This window comes from Argentina anserina, chromosome 2 (assembly GCF_933775445.1).
Source record: "Argentina anserina chromosome 2, drPotAnse1.1, whole genome shotgun sequence".
NCBI classification, from domain to species: Eukaryota; Viridiplantae; Streptophyta; class Magnoliopsida; order Rosales; family Rosaceae; genus Argentina; species Argentina anserina.
In genome coordinates, this window is record NC_065873.1 from 24,916,296 (window position 1) to 24,931,873 (window position 15,578).

A 15,578-nucleotide genomic window follows, 5' to 3' on the forward strand; every position below is an offset into this window, starting at 1 on the left:
TGTACGTGATTTTAACATGGAGTTTGTGAAAACGTTTTGTCTTCGGATGAGTTTTGTCTTCGAATGAGTTTTTGTCTTCGGACGTGTTTATGAAATAAGACATGTATATGATATAGTGGATTATATATATATATTGTATAAATGGTAAATAGGTATATATATATATATATATAGTTTGCTAAATAATATACTGTTATGATTTTATCCTGATTATGTCATTTTAATGACGATATTTATATATCGAGCATGTGATTTTGATTTGTATAATATGAGGTGTGATTATTGTACGTTATTTTGATTTGTACAATATGAGGTGTGATTATTGTACGTGATTTTATTTTGTATAATATGAGGTGTGATTATTGTACGTGATTTTAACATGGAGATTGTTAAAATGTTAATTTGTCTTCGGACTTGATTTTTGTACAATATGATGTGAGATTATTGTACGTGTTTGGCAAGTCGGAACCTAGTCTTTGGCCGAGCGAAAGTTACGATACAGTTAGAGCTCTAGTCTGTCTGCCGGAGTACTGCATGTGAGGTAACGGGTGGTTATCTACTCATGAGTACTCATATTTTTGGATGTTGGATAGCGGGTGGTTGCCCAATATCGGCGGTGTATTACGTGTAATAACCCGAATTTTTAGAAACTAAATGTTAAGTATTTTCAAAGTGTTAAACTTGTGAAATTAATTCAAGACGACAATTGGAGGTTTGCGACATTTCGAAACGAAAACGGAAACGTTCTCGGATCGTTTAATTAGAAAACGTAACATTACCGCAACGTATAGATCGACTTTTATTCCGTCACTCGGTTGCGAAAACTTCCTTCACGAAAGTCGTAGAGCTCATCGATACGAGTTCGTGGACACGTCACGCGTTCGAATCGGACGTCGGACGTGAAAGTTATTAACATTGGAAGTTCGTTTCCGATTTTGGAAATAGTATAAAAGGAAGGAGAGGAGATTAAAAACCAGAAAATCAGCTCGGGTACTGTTCACCTGACCCAAAAATCTTCACTGGCCGATTTCTCCACCATTCGACGTCGCCTCGTGTCGTGCCACCTATCAAACTGACGGACTCGACGATCTCCATCTTTTGGGCTATGCCTTGCATTCCGGCGACAACCACACACGGTGCAGCAACCTTCGGAAGTTACTGATGTGGTGGCGCCGCCTCCTCCGGCCACCATAGCTCGAGATTCTTAGGGGGTTTTGCTTGTCTCAGTCCCAGCAACATTTCCACAAAAGGAATCGAGCCAAATCGAAGTGTAAGTACCCGAATCAAAATTTCAATTTCTAGGATTTGTGAATAGTGCCGAATTTATGTTCTTCGTTGTTTGGACTGTTTAGGCTCGGTTTAGACCTTGGTGTCAACTAGGAAGTTATTGGAAATGTTGTTTAGGTTGTGGTGATGAAATTTGGTGATGATTGGGTGCGGTCGGTGAACAGCAACACCGCATGAACAGTGGATGTCAATAGTAACGCCGTGTGAATAGGAACAATGAATAGTGATATGTAACAGTAAATGTGAACAGTGCCATGGTAAAACAGTACCTGTGAACAGTGTTGTGGTAAAAACAGTGTCATGGTAAAACAGTACCTGTGAACAGTGTTGTGGTAAAAACAATAACTGTGAACAGTGATTAGTAAACATGAACAGTGTTCCCGTGAACAATGTTTTATGAACAACAGTTAGCTGTACTGAACTCGTCACCTGATATTTTAAGTATCATTTTCTAAGCATTTATCGTGCTATTAGGTGACTGACGAAACGAGTGAGGAAATTACTTTAAGGGTCGTGGAAGTTGCACGCAGGAAAGAAGGTGAGTAAAATCTCACTTATTTACGAATTGAGCATGTTGATGTGATTTGTACAAATAATGAGTAGATTATTGTACGTGGTGTGACGTTGAGAATTGTTAAAACGTTTTGTCTTCGGACGTGTTTATGAAATATGACATGTATATGATATAATGGATTATATATATATTGTATAAATGGTAAATAAGTACATATATATATAGTTTGCTATATTATATACTGTTAGAATTTTATTTGTGAAAATGATCACGGTGGTGATGAGGATTATATGTTGAGCATATTGATGCGATTGGTACAATAATGAGTAGATTATTGTACGTAGTTTTGACGTAGATAATTGTTAAAACGTTTTGTCTTCGGACGTGTTTATAAAATATGACATGTATATAATAAAGTGGATTATATATATATATTGTATAAATGGTAAATATGTACATATATATATGTAGTTTGCTGTATTATATACTGTTAGGATTTCGGTTGTGAATTATGATCACAGTGGTGATGAGAATTATATATTGAGTGTGTGATGAAATTTGTACAATAATGAGTAGATTATTGTACGTGTTTATGTCTTCGGAACAGTCTTCGGACGTGTGTGGCATGTCGGAACCTAGCCTTTGGCCGGGCGAAAGTTACGATACAGTTAGAGCTCTAGTCTGTCTGCCGGACATCGGGTAGCGAGGAGGTTGCCCGATGTCGGACTTCGGGTAGCGAGGAGGTTGCCTAAAGTCGGACTTAGGGTAGCGAGGAGGTTGCCTGAAGTCGAACGTTGGGTAGCGAGGAGGTTACCCAATGTCGGGCGTTGGGTAGCGAGCAGGTTGCCCAATGCCGGCGGTGTACTACGTGAGGGGTAACAGAGGTGTACCAGCGCTCATTAGTACCCGTATTATAAATGCATTTGGGTAAACAAAGGGGTTACCCAATTGCTCATGAGTACTTTCATTTTCATATTTTTGGGACAACCAGATGGGCCGTCCATTTACTCATGGGTGCATTTATATTTGTTGATTTGTGGATTCCCGTTTATATTGATATGCGAGTTATGTTTTTATTTTACTCATAAGAGCTGTAAAGCTTACCGGGTTTGTGTTTACAATCCCGGTGCACCAATTCGATGGTGTAGTGGATAACTCTGCAGGTGTGGATTTGCGGGAATTGACGGACTGCTCAGAGAACTTGAAGTTATATATTTCCAGCTGGTACGAGGATGTTGTTTGACTATTTTGTAAGGTTGTTGTGAGGATTATACATTTCCATTTGTTATAATGTTGAATTATAATTTGGTTTGTAATAATCGGTTTGACTGAGTTGTATTTTGAACTCAGAAATGATCCGTTGTGGCATTTTAAATGATTTTGATTCGTTGAGATTGTTTGGTGTTTAACGACTTTGAAATTTTGAGTTTTTATGCTCGAAATTTTAGGGTCGTTACACTACGCGAGGGGTAACAGATGTGTACCAGCGTTCTTTAGTACCCGTATTATAAATGCATTTGGGTAACCAGAAGGGTTGCTTAATTTCTTATGAGCGCTTCATTTCATATTTTTGGGACAACCAGATGGGCCGTCTATTGACTCATGAGTGCATTTATATTTGTTTGATTTGTGGATTTTCGTATATATTATTATGCGAGTTATATTTTCATTTTACTCATACGAGCTGTAAAGCTTACCGAGTTTGTGTTTACAATCCCGGTGCACCAATTCGATGGTGTAGTGGATAACTCCGCATGTGTGGATTAGTGGGAATTGACGGACCGCTCAGAGGACTTGAAGTTATTTATCCCAAACTTGTGTGAGGATTTGGTGTGACTATCTTGTGAGGTTGTTGTGAGGATTATACATTTCCATTTATTATAATGTTGAATTATAATTTGGTTTGTAATAATCGGTTTGACTGAGTTGTATTTTGAACTCAGAGATGATCCGCTGTGGCATTTTAAATGATTTCGATTTCATTGAGATTGTTTGGTGTTTAACGACTTTGAAATTTTGAGTTTTTTTTAAGCTCAAAATTTTATGGTCGTTGTTACATGTAGGTTCTATGCTCCATCATGCAGCGCAGTGCAGAACTGTATACTCTTATATATGTGATTTTTTTTTCTTTTAGTTTTTCAGTGGAAAGCTAATAACGTTTATTAGTTTTAGCATTATTTCCATCCATCAAATTTTGTTAGGTGCATGTCTCAAAACCATTTGATTTAGTGATATAAATCTCTCTTTATAAGTGAAAAATTTGTGGTCGAGTTTGCTTCACGATATACTTATTGTAGCTTATTAGTTTTTACCTGTATATGATATAAAAAAATATTAGATGGAAGGGTTCGGTACAACTTGTTAGCCAAAATGCCAGGCATGCAGTATGTCGCTATGTCTATCAATACCTACGTACCCAAAAAAGAACTATAATATATGTGTATATATATATATATACAATCTTTATCCAGAGTGAAGCTTCACTCGAAATTTATGGAGTGAAGTTCTAATTTTATCACACTTTTCGGTTAAATGTTTTCACCATAAGCGATTTAATATTTAAATATGTTATTCAAGATCATCTCTACAAAATTTCATCTAATTCAGACATTGTTAAGGTATTGAAATTAGATTAAATCAATGAATGAATTAAAATTGTTCAACGTGAAACGTCCGTGTAAATCTCAATTTTGAAAGTTCAAACCATTGTCAAATTGGATGAAACTTTGTAGAGATGATTTTGAATAGCATACCTAAATATTGAATCGCTTATGGTGAAAAAATTTTACCGAAAAATGTGCCAAAATTGGAACTTCACTCTGTAATTTCAGAATGAAGCTTCACTCTGGATAGAGACTATATATATATATATATATATATATATATATATATATATATGTTTGTGTGTGTATAGCCGAAAAATAGAAAAGAAATGCATAAATTGAATTAGAGTGGCATGGGGGTGCCAGATCGATAGAATCAGGATTAGGATGGAGCAAAGGGTCTGTATCACTAGGACCATTGAGGCTCATAAAGAGAAACACACAATCGCAAAGGCAACCCTTATACTCGAGGTATTGGATGGCTAAAGGCATACAAACTAGAGACCACTTGAATCCATGTAACTTTGTAACTTTGAAACAGGAAAGATATCGACAAGCATCTTTTATCCATACAATAACGTAAGTTTTTTTTTTGATACGTACAATAACGTAAAATAACATAAGATAACGTCATATGCAACCCTTGCTCTTGATATCCTTTGCGGAGTCAGTGATGTAAATAGCTGAATTTTTTTTTATAATGCTAACTTATCATATATTCAGTTAAGGACCACTACACTGAAATGTAAAAGTCTGGTATTCGTTCTTAAAGTTTCTATCATAGAGTTTGTTGGTCATGACTACTACGTACGTACTTTAAACTTTAAAACGTGGTTGCACTCTTTTAGTTGGATAAGTAATCTTAGGAAACGAAGAGGTAAAGACCATACATGCTAGTCTATTAGTTGGAGACTGACTACTTGCGAACAAGGACTAAAATATCCATAATTTCTTCGATATTTCGGCAAAAGTTTCAATTTTTTGGCATATGGATATATTTGTTACATACGAAGTATTTTTCGATGAAAATTTTCGAAATTTCCCGATATATCCGGAAACTTTTGAAATTTCCCAATATTTTCATAATATTACCACGTACCAGGCTAACTTTAAATAAAATAAAAAATCACTGATTCATCATTTTGCAAAGACAAAATAACTTTCAACTCTACTACACCAACTTATTGTTATATATGACTCTTTTTATTATATATTGCATTCCATGTCTCAACATTCACATAAAATTGAAATAAAACCGAACTAGTTGTTGAAGGGAATCGAACCCCTTTGGTCTGGGAGGAAGCAATGATGAACCTTACCCTTATGGGATAAACTCAACCTGCATTATTCACCATATTGATTCTCTAATGAGATGCAATCAAGTGAAAACATATGTACACAATCTAATGCACAATCTTCACAAAAGCTATGGTTATGGTCAAAGTCAAGATTTTTGATCCAAAAAAGAACTACCAGTACCACAACTCATAGTTAATCACCCACGACCCCTATGGTTGGCATATAAGTCAGTATATGCAAAATTAGAAACGAGAGATATCATTTAATGATTATTCTTCACGTACAATATACTCAAGATTTTATTCAAAGACATGATGAAGATAATAAAATTTTTGTATCTCATAGATCATTTATGTAGTTTTAAAATCACTTATGTAATTTCATATTTACTGTATCATATATAAATAAGACGTGATAAGCTAGTCTCCATTTGGATAAATATATATACATATATATATATTTTAAGTAAATTTTTAGTAATGCTCGGCGATTATTTCACCCAAATTATTATAATTCACTATAAATTAATAATTATATAATAATTTATTATGACACATAGTAAATAATTAATCAAATAAACATTTCTTAAAGATTCATTCAAAATTTCCATGTTTTTATATAAATTTCCATCAATTTACTTAATTATTTTTTTAATTAAAATTTCTCCTAAATTTCTAATTTTCAGATCCTCGAATTTTATTCCTTAAATATATGTTTTCTTTAACTCCTTAACAATCATTATGCATAATAGCTACAAACGTTTCTCTTTCCCACCTCATGTCTCTCATATGTCTAAGCATGTGATTATTGGGGCAACTTATTAGAAGTAATTTTCCAACTGCAAATGGCAAAATATCCCAAGGCACAACACTAATCATTGATTTGACAAGACAAGGCTCAAGAACCCTCATGACCTAATTTGAGGACCATCTAGCCCATGTGTGATCACATGTAGGCAGCATGCATGGTACATTATAACCAGTCTCCTATTGTATAAAGAGAGAGTGGAATTGTGTACTTGGTCATGAGGTGGTCCTTTTGATGACAAGTAAAGTACGTAACATTAGGGTTCTATATATCAATTATGATTGATTTGATTGCGACATTGTGATCGATTAGATTTGAGTGGTGCTTAGAACTTGTGGGAATGACCAACGATCATGAAATGGTTATGTGCAATAATGGACTGTCTAATCTCCAACATAAAGAATTCGGTTATCTACTGTTCATTATAGTGATTCAACTAACAACCTCGTATTTGATCAAAAATTAGTCTTTTTAGTCGGTTAAGGAATATCTAATGATGTAGTCAACATGGTATACTTTTTTTATGCTCAATCTTGCTATCCTTTCTTAGATTTTTCTGTTATTCCCATCCTTTCGCAAGGAGCAAGTAGATATATACTGTTTGGTGATAAGACGATGATCGATGTTTCTTGGTAATATCAGGAATCAATAGAGAACAACGTACAGCACATAAGATTGGACCTGAGATAATGTTCAAGGCTACATAGGTCTCATAAGACAAATCATGTCTTCTCATCAATATGATTCACATTTGATGCACATCATTAATTTCATATTAAGTTAAGATTGAAATTTCACTTATATGAACTAATCTGTTAAGGTAAAATTAGATGTAATCACTGCTTCAATAACCAATGGATTAAGTTATGTAGCAAAACATAGCACGTCACACAACTATATATTCAGAAACATAGCAGCTGATGGCGGATTGGCGGCAACACAAGTGAGTAAAGTGAAGTAACAGCTCTCTGTACGTAAAGGTTTCCAGATAAATTTCCCTATATGTAAAATAGATAATAGAAGCATCTAGTAGAATATGTAGAATTGACTAGAAGAGCACACAAAAACGGAAATGAGAAAGAGCCCTAAAGGAAGATCGATAGTGATCGATGGAGTCGATCGACCACGATATATCTCTACGTAGTTGTTTGTGCTACTCAAATCGATCTCTATCTCCCACTCCCTTCACGTGGACATCTCGTCATGGTGGCGATCGAGCTTAATTAATTGACTCCAATTTTTCCGCATCGATCTTTTTCTTGAGAAATAACTTTAGTGAGTGTTCTGTATATCTTTTTCTTGAGAAATAACTCATGAACAATGCCACCATTGTACCAAGTGTACAAAGATTCCCTCCCCATCAATTTCGAAGAGCACAGCAAAGATTCTCCTCCTCAAAACCCTAGCCCAACGGCACTGGAAATCATTTCCTGTGAAGAACCATAGGTTTATTTCCATGAACCATCATCCCCCACACAGTCGATAACTGGAACCCACAATATCTTGATTCTCTTTCAAAAGCCAAACACTGAAACACGCCCACACTCGCCGTCGTTTTCAGGACTTGTCTAACTCCCACTCAAACTCCCCTAGTATTTTCCTCTTGTTTTTATTTGTCCCCAACGCTCTCTCCGCACCTATAAATGCCTCCTTCCCTCTTCTCATTTTCACCATCACCAACAAACACACACACACACACACACAGCTCGATCTTTGCCACTTTTCTCTTCTTCCTCTCTCACAGAACCCAGAAGCTCGGTCAAATTTCTCATTATGTCTGGAGTTTGGGTTTTCAAGGAGAATGGTGTGATGCGCCTGGTGGATGATTCGTCTTCATCCCGGAAGAAGGCGCTGGTGCACTTGCCCAGCGGCCAGGTGGTGAATTCTTACTCGTCCCTGGAGCGAATCCTTACCGGGCTAGGCTGGGAGAGGTACTACGGCGGCGACCCCGACCTGTACCAATTCCACAAGCACTCTTCTATCGACCTGATTTCTCTGCCCAGAGACTTCAACAAGTTCAACTCCGTTTACATGTACGACATCGTCATTAAGAACCCCAATATCTTCCACGTCAGAGATATGTGATCTATCACTACTATATGGAATGAGTGAGTCTTGTTTCAATTTCTGATTGATATATCAATTTCTGGTCTGTTTCTGGGATTAGTTAGTCTCAATTGGGTATATGGTTTTTCTGGGTATCATGAGTATACATACGTAGGGCCATAGGTTTCACTCGTTCTCCTCTTTGCATTGGGTTTCCTTGTTTACTGTAATAAAAAAAATGCGTGATCAAGATGGTGTGTTGTGTTCGATCTGATCTGATCTGTTCTGTTCAACAGTGTGTATTGCTCTCTGTAAAATATAGCTTTTCAATCAATGAAAAATAAATGCATGTTGATATTGATGAGCCGAATAGCTCAATCATCTCTGATTCCGTATATATCATTACTTGCGCGCTCGGTGTTTCATGTCAGCGAAAGTGCAGATATATTTTTGTGTATGTATGCATGTCTGTGTTGGTGACCAGGTGTTGCTACTGAGTAAGAGACAGTGGCAGTTTGGTAATTGGATTGAGTAATTGACTTCTACTTCTGCAGCACGTACACTAAAGATCGATACAAGACATTCTGTGATTTGATTGTTACTGTTGTGATTCTGTGAAAATAAAAATAAAGATAACTAACTCGTTTCATATAATAATCTCAGCCCGCCATTTGAAAGAAAAAAAATAAAAATAAATAAAACTTAGTAAATCAATCATGATAACTGTGAGATAGTCTATTGTGAGAATTTGGTTCTCTATTATATGTAGAGTACTGTTGTTAAATGTATCCAGCAAACTTTTAAGTAAAAAAATTTGTCCGTGAATATCTTAATTTGCCCCTGTTTTGAAACTATAAACAGTAGAATAAGCTACAATCACTTATTTTCGATATGAATAATTACATGGTATTTATAGGATTCTAGGCTACCAATTAACAAGTATGAAACCAAAGATAATTTGTCAATTACTACGGCTTGGTTGGTGAGATCCGGTGCTAATATTTGACTCATGCTAACACTCCCCCTCAAGTTGGTGCATACACATCGACCATGCCCAATTTGCTAAGTGAGTCATAAAAAGCCTTCTTAGACACTCCTTTTGTGAGTATATCTGCAAGTTGATCTTCTGAAGGAACAAAAGGAAAGCTAATGGTCTCAGCATCTAGCTTCTCCTTTATAAAGTGACGATCAACCTCCACATGCTTTGTACGATCATGTTGTACAGGATTCTGTGAAATATCAATAGCTGCCTTGTTGTCACAGTACAGCTGCATAGCACACTTAGGCTTAACACCCAAATCTTGTAGCAAATTTCTAAGCCATAACAACTCGCATACTCCCTGAGCCATACCTCTGTATTCTGCTTCAGCACTAGATCGAGCTACCACCTTTTGTTTCTTACTCTTCCAAGTAACAAGATTACCTCCAACAAAGGTAAAATACCCTGATGTGGATCTCCGATCTGTAATATTTCCAGCCCAGTCTGCATCTGTGAAACCACAAACCTCAATGATATTGTTGTGTTTAGAAAACATCACTCCTCTCCCTGGAGCTGACTTCAAGTACCTCAAAATCCTCACAACAGCATCCATGTGATCCATACTGGGATTATGCATGAACTGACTCACTACACTTACTGCATATGCAAGATCTGGTCTGGTATGTGATAAATAAATCAGGCGTCCAACTATCCTCTGATAACGAGTCTTGTCAGTAGGCACCTGATCTGGGTACTCTGCTAACCGATGGTTCTGCTCAATAGGAGTATCAATTGGAGTGCAATCCAACATACCTGTTTCTGTTAATAGATCAAGGATGTACTTTCTCTGACATAGATAGATACCATCACTTCCCCGGGCTACCTCAATGCCCAAGAAGTACTTGAGTGTTCCTAAGTCTTTCATCTCAAACTCTGTAGCTAGCTGCTTCTGTAATCTATCAATCTCAATAGTATCATTACCAGTAACTACCATATCGTCAACATATATAATTAGGGCTGTTACATTCCCTTGTTGGTATTTGAGAAATAATGTGTGGTCTGAATTACTCTGCTTGTAGCCAATTTTCTTCATGAATTGTGAAAATCTTCCAAACCAAGCACGAGGAGACTGTTTAAGACCATACAAAGACTTTCTTAATCTGCATACAAAGTTATCTGGAGAAGCTGCCACATATCCAGGAGGAAGATCCATATACACTTCTTCTGTAAGTTCTCCATGAAGGAATGCATTCTTAACATCAAATTGTCTAAGTGACCAGTTTAAAGTAGTAGCAAAAGAGAGCAATACCCGAATAGTGTTCATCTTTGCAACAGGTGCAAATGTCTCATCATAGTCTATGCCATATGTTTGGGTGAACCCTTTTGCTACTAGGCGTGCTTTATACCGGCTTACTGACCCATCTGGATTATGCTTCACTGTAAACACCCAACGACATCCCACTGCCTTCTTGCCATGTGGTGGAGATACAAGCTCCCAAGTATTGTTCTTCTGTAATGCTTCCATCTCTTCTTCCATCGCTTTTCTCCATTTTGGATCTCCCAATGCATCCTGCACTTTGTTAGGTATTGATACAGCAGAAATTTGATTCACAAATGATTCATATGACTTAGACAATCTTTTGGTAGACATAAAATTTGCCACAGGATACTTAGCTTTAGCCTGAAGGGTAGGTTCATATGTTTTTGTTGGCTGACCTCGAGTAGACCTATTTGGCAAGACATATTGTCTACTATTAGCTTCACTAGTATTAGCCCTAATAGAATGACTAACCTCAGATGAGTGATCTTCTGTAACAGGGGAACGTTGGTCAGGGGTATAAACAACAGTAGGGGAGGCAGGAGGGGCAGTTGTACTCTCACCTTCTGGTACCTGAATCTCTGGAGTGACTATACCAGAATCATCAGTAATCTCAACCGAATTTGTCACCATATCTCCTGGCTGACTTGTCTCCCCCTTTCCATGATATAGCTCTTTAAAATATGAAATCTCCCCCTGAAGGGCAGTATCAGAAGACGTGAAATAGCTCATGTCCTCAAAGAAAGTAACATCCATAGTAACATAATACTTTCTGGTAGGTGGATGATAGCACCTGTACCCTTTCTGATGCCCTCCGTATCCAACAAACACACATTTAACCGCTCGGGCATCCAACTTAGACCTCTGATGTTTTGGAAGATGGACAAAAGCAACACAACCAAAAACACGGGCGGGAAGATTATGAAAAGAGGGTAAGGAAACATGGGATGCAAGCACCTCATATGGAACTTTGCCTTCAAGGACACGAGATGGAAGACGATTAATGAGGTGAGCAGAAGTTATGACAGCATCACCCCAAAGGTATTTAGGCATATGGGCACTAAAGAGAATACACCGAGCCATTTCAAGTAAATGACGATTTTTTCTTTCGGAAACTCCATTCTGCTCAGGTGTGTAAGGACACGTTGTTTGATGAACAATGCAATGTGCGTTAAAGAACTCCTGAAAGACACGATTTACATATTCCCCCCCATTATCAGAACGAAAAATTTTTATTATGGCATTATATTGTGTTTGGACAATGGTATAGAAGGCTTGAAAAGCCGAAAAAACCTCATTTTTGGTTTTCAGAAGGACAATCCATGAAAGACGTGTGCAATCATCAATAAATGACACATAATACTGCATTCCTGAAACAGTAGACTCTTTGGAGGGTCCCCAAACATCAGAATGAATTAATTCAAAAGGAATGATACTTTTATTAGAAGTACTAGGGGAATAAGTAGACCGATGACTCTTGCCTAAAACACATGTTTCACAACGAAAAACTGACTCATCCACACCAATAAACAAAGTAGGCATGGATTTTTTCATAACACTAAATGAAGGATGCCCCAAGCGACGATGCCATAACCAAACTTCACTTAGCTTATCAGAAGTGGAGAGTAAAGCGATCCGGGACTGTGCCCCTGGTTTCTCTCCCGCATATGTCTGATCCAGATGAAACAACCTGCCCCGTAGATACCCCCGACCAATTAACTCCCCGGTGAGAAGATCCTGAAATATCACATACATGGGAAAAAATGTCACAGAGCACTTAGCTTCAGTGTTTAATTGTGGGACCGATATCAAATGATGAGATAAAGCAGGTACATATAACACATTGTGAAGCTCTATTGTGGGAGTAATACGAACTGACCCTTTCCCTAATACGGGGAATGCCTCACCATTAGCATTAGTAACATATGGTACTGGTGGAGGAGATAATATAGTAAAATAAGATTTGTCATAAGTCATATGATCGGACGCACCAGAATCAATAATCCATGTATCAAAACCACCAAAGTGAGAAATATGTAAAGTCATACCAATCTTACCACGACCAGCTATTGATGCTGTGGGTGTTACTCCTCTTGCTGTATGATGATCGTGTCCAACCACACCATAAATATCTGGTTCCTGGACTAGTTGAATAGCTGCTTTGGCTTTAGGACGATAATTAGGCCTTTGGGGCCTAAGGTGTGGATACAACTTCCAACAGGTTGCACGAGCATGGTTTGTATCTTGACAATAAGAGCAAGGAGGGCGGGGCTGATTCCCGAAACCTGGTGGTGGTCCTCGGTGATGAAGTGACGATGAAGTGGCTTGCTGAAGGGGCGGTGCTGAAGATCTAGCACGAATAGTAAGGCTGGAAACTTCAACTTGTGTCTGATGAAGGCTGTTCTGCTGAGATTCATCCTTACGGATATATGTGAAAGCTGTAATTAAGCTAGGTGGCTCGGTCTGGCGGAGCAATTCCCCCTTCGCATTGTTATGTTTAGTATCAAGACCTTTCAGGAAATGGTGAACTCGCTCAAGCTCCTTCTCACGTTGGTACCAAATAATATCCTCCTGATGTTTGATCATGCAAGGACGTTTCACATCAATCTCAGCCCAAATATTTCTTAGTTTGAAATATTGCGCCACAGGTTGCCCATCTTGTTGCATCGCCAAAGCGGTGCACATTAACTCATGAACCTGTATGAAATCAGAGTCATTAGTATATAAACCTTCAAGTGTCAGCCATATTGCCTGCCCAGTGTCACATGCCTCCACTAAATCAATTATCTCTTCGTTCATAGCCTTCCACAAGACGGACATCACAAGACCATCATCGTCGTCCCACTTAGTGTAGGCAATAATATCATCTGCACTGGGAGCTTTAGTTATTCCGGTTACATGCCCCATCTTGTGCATGCCTCGAAGATGAGCCGTCATAAGTCGCTTCCATTTGCGATAATTGGTCCCATTGAGTTTAGTTCCCCCAAAGGACCCACTGTCAGAACTCTTAACCGATACCTCAAATTTCGGAACATCACATTCGTCTCCAGAACCCATTGAAAAAGGAAATGGAGATAAAAAAAAATCAGGAATTATACAGCGGAAACACCAAAAAACTGATAAGAATCTGTCTTGGGTGCACGTGCACTGGCGGTGCACCTACACTGCCAATAAAGAGGTATCAATTCTGGGCTGGAGTGGGTCGGATTGAATCTGGGCCGGGCCGGGTCGTCTGCGGGTCGGGTCGGGTCGTCTGCGGTCGGGTCGGGTCGTCTGCGGTCGGGTCGGGTCGTCTGCGGTCGGGTCGGATCGTATGCGGGTCGGGCCGGATTGACTGCAGGCCGGGTCGGATCGACTGCAGATTTTGGAGATGCTTCGATCGGGAAAAAAAACTCGACGCCGGAGCGTGATACCGGCTGGCGGTGACTTGATGGGGCGGAGGGAAGAACGTGGAGCGGTCCACCGGTCGTCGTCGGAGATGGAGGAGTGGGCTGGAACGGGTGAGCCGGACGAGGATCGTCGGACTGGAGATGGCGTCGGCTCCGAGATGGCGGTGACAGCGAGGTTCGTCGGCTCCGAGATGGCGTCGGCTCCGAGATGGCGTGTGGACGGAAGTGATGCTACCAAGGTAGTGGTAGAGAGCAGCCCCGGGGGGGGTAGAGAGCAGCGCCGGGGTAGAGAGCGGCGTCGACGTAGGCTCGGTGAGAGTACAAGAGAAAAACGTCGGGATACGTGCGAAGTGACCAGCAGATGTCTGGTGGGATAGCACGTGTGAGCTCGACGGAAGTGAGGGCGGCCGGCAGGGAAGAAAGGAGCAGCAGGAGCTCCAAAGAAACAAGTCTGCCGGAAAAAAGAAAAAACCCAGAAAAACAGAGCCTTTTTTGTTTGCTCTGATACCAAGTAGAATAAGCTACAATCACTTATTTTCGATATGAATAATTACATGGTATTTATAGGATTCTAGGCTACCAATTAACAAGTATGAAACCAAAGATAATTTGTCAATTACTACGGCTTGGTTGGTGAGATCCGGTGCTAATATTTGACTCATGCTAACATAAACCCAGCCAACCTCAAACCCAACCAAATACTCTACCCCTCCAAAGCAATTTGTTCCAATGTTCCACAGTTGACCCTCTTCGCAGTCCCCCACCTCCAACTATGTGCTTCATCAAAACTCTTGATTTTCAAATTATGTTAGATTTAAAATGGTTGACGCATGCAATGAAAGGCAAATGAAATGGCTAAAGCCACTGGAAGCCATGAGCGCATGTGATAGAGCAGAAGATACATTCAACCTCTTATTTTCAAATTCCAGCATCACCTTCTTATATTCACCCTCTCGTTTTCTAATTCATTCGAATTCTTCCGTACAATTTACAGACAATAAGCCCCCTAAAAGAATCGGGCAATAGATTGATAGATTAGATCGATCATTAAATAGATTTTGCAGCAAGGTATGCACTCGGAGGAAATACAATTCGCAGAGAGTTTAATTAGAAAGGAAAAGAGAAGAGGACCATTGTAACGAGAGCATCGTGAAATATGATTTCTGATGATGTGTTGCTGGGTACAATTATGGGCAAAATTGGAAGAAAAAAAATTCAATTTAAAAAACTGGGTATACTTAGATATTTGCTGGATACATTTAGAAGTACTATTGTGAGTTTATTTTATGTCATGTATAATTTGTAGTTAATTAATTCAAATAATAAAAAGAATAAG

The 15,578-nt window shown here is 38.7% G+C and overlaps 1 protein-coding gene across 1 annotated transcript; it reads left to right on the forward strand.

Moving 5' to 3' along the window:
• The first annotated feature begins 8,196 nt into the window (after positions 1–8,196).
• On the forward strand, positions 8,197–8,920 carry LOC126783701 (flowering-promoting factor 1-like). Its single transcript, XM_050509217.1, has one exon. It carries the CDS (start codon positions 8,284–8,286, stop codon positions 8,593–8,595), a length of 312 nt encoding a protein of 103 aa, XP_050365174.1. The 5' UTR covers positions 8,197–8,283; the 3' UTR covers positions 8,596–8,920.
• The last annotated feature ends 6,658 nt before the right edge of the window (positions 8,921–15,578 follow it).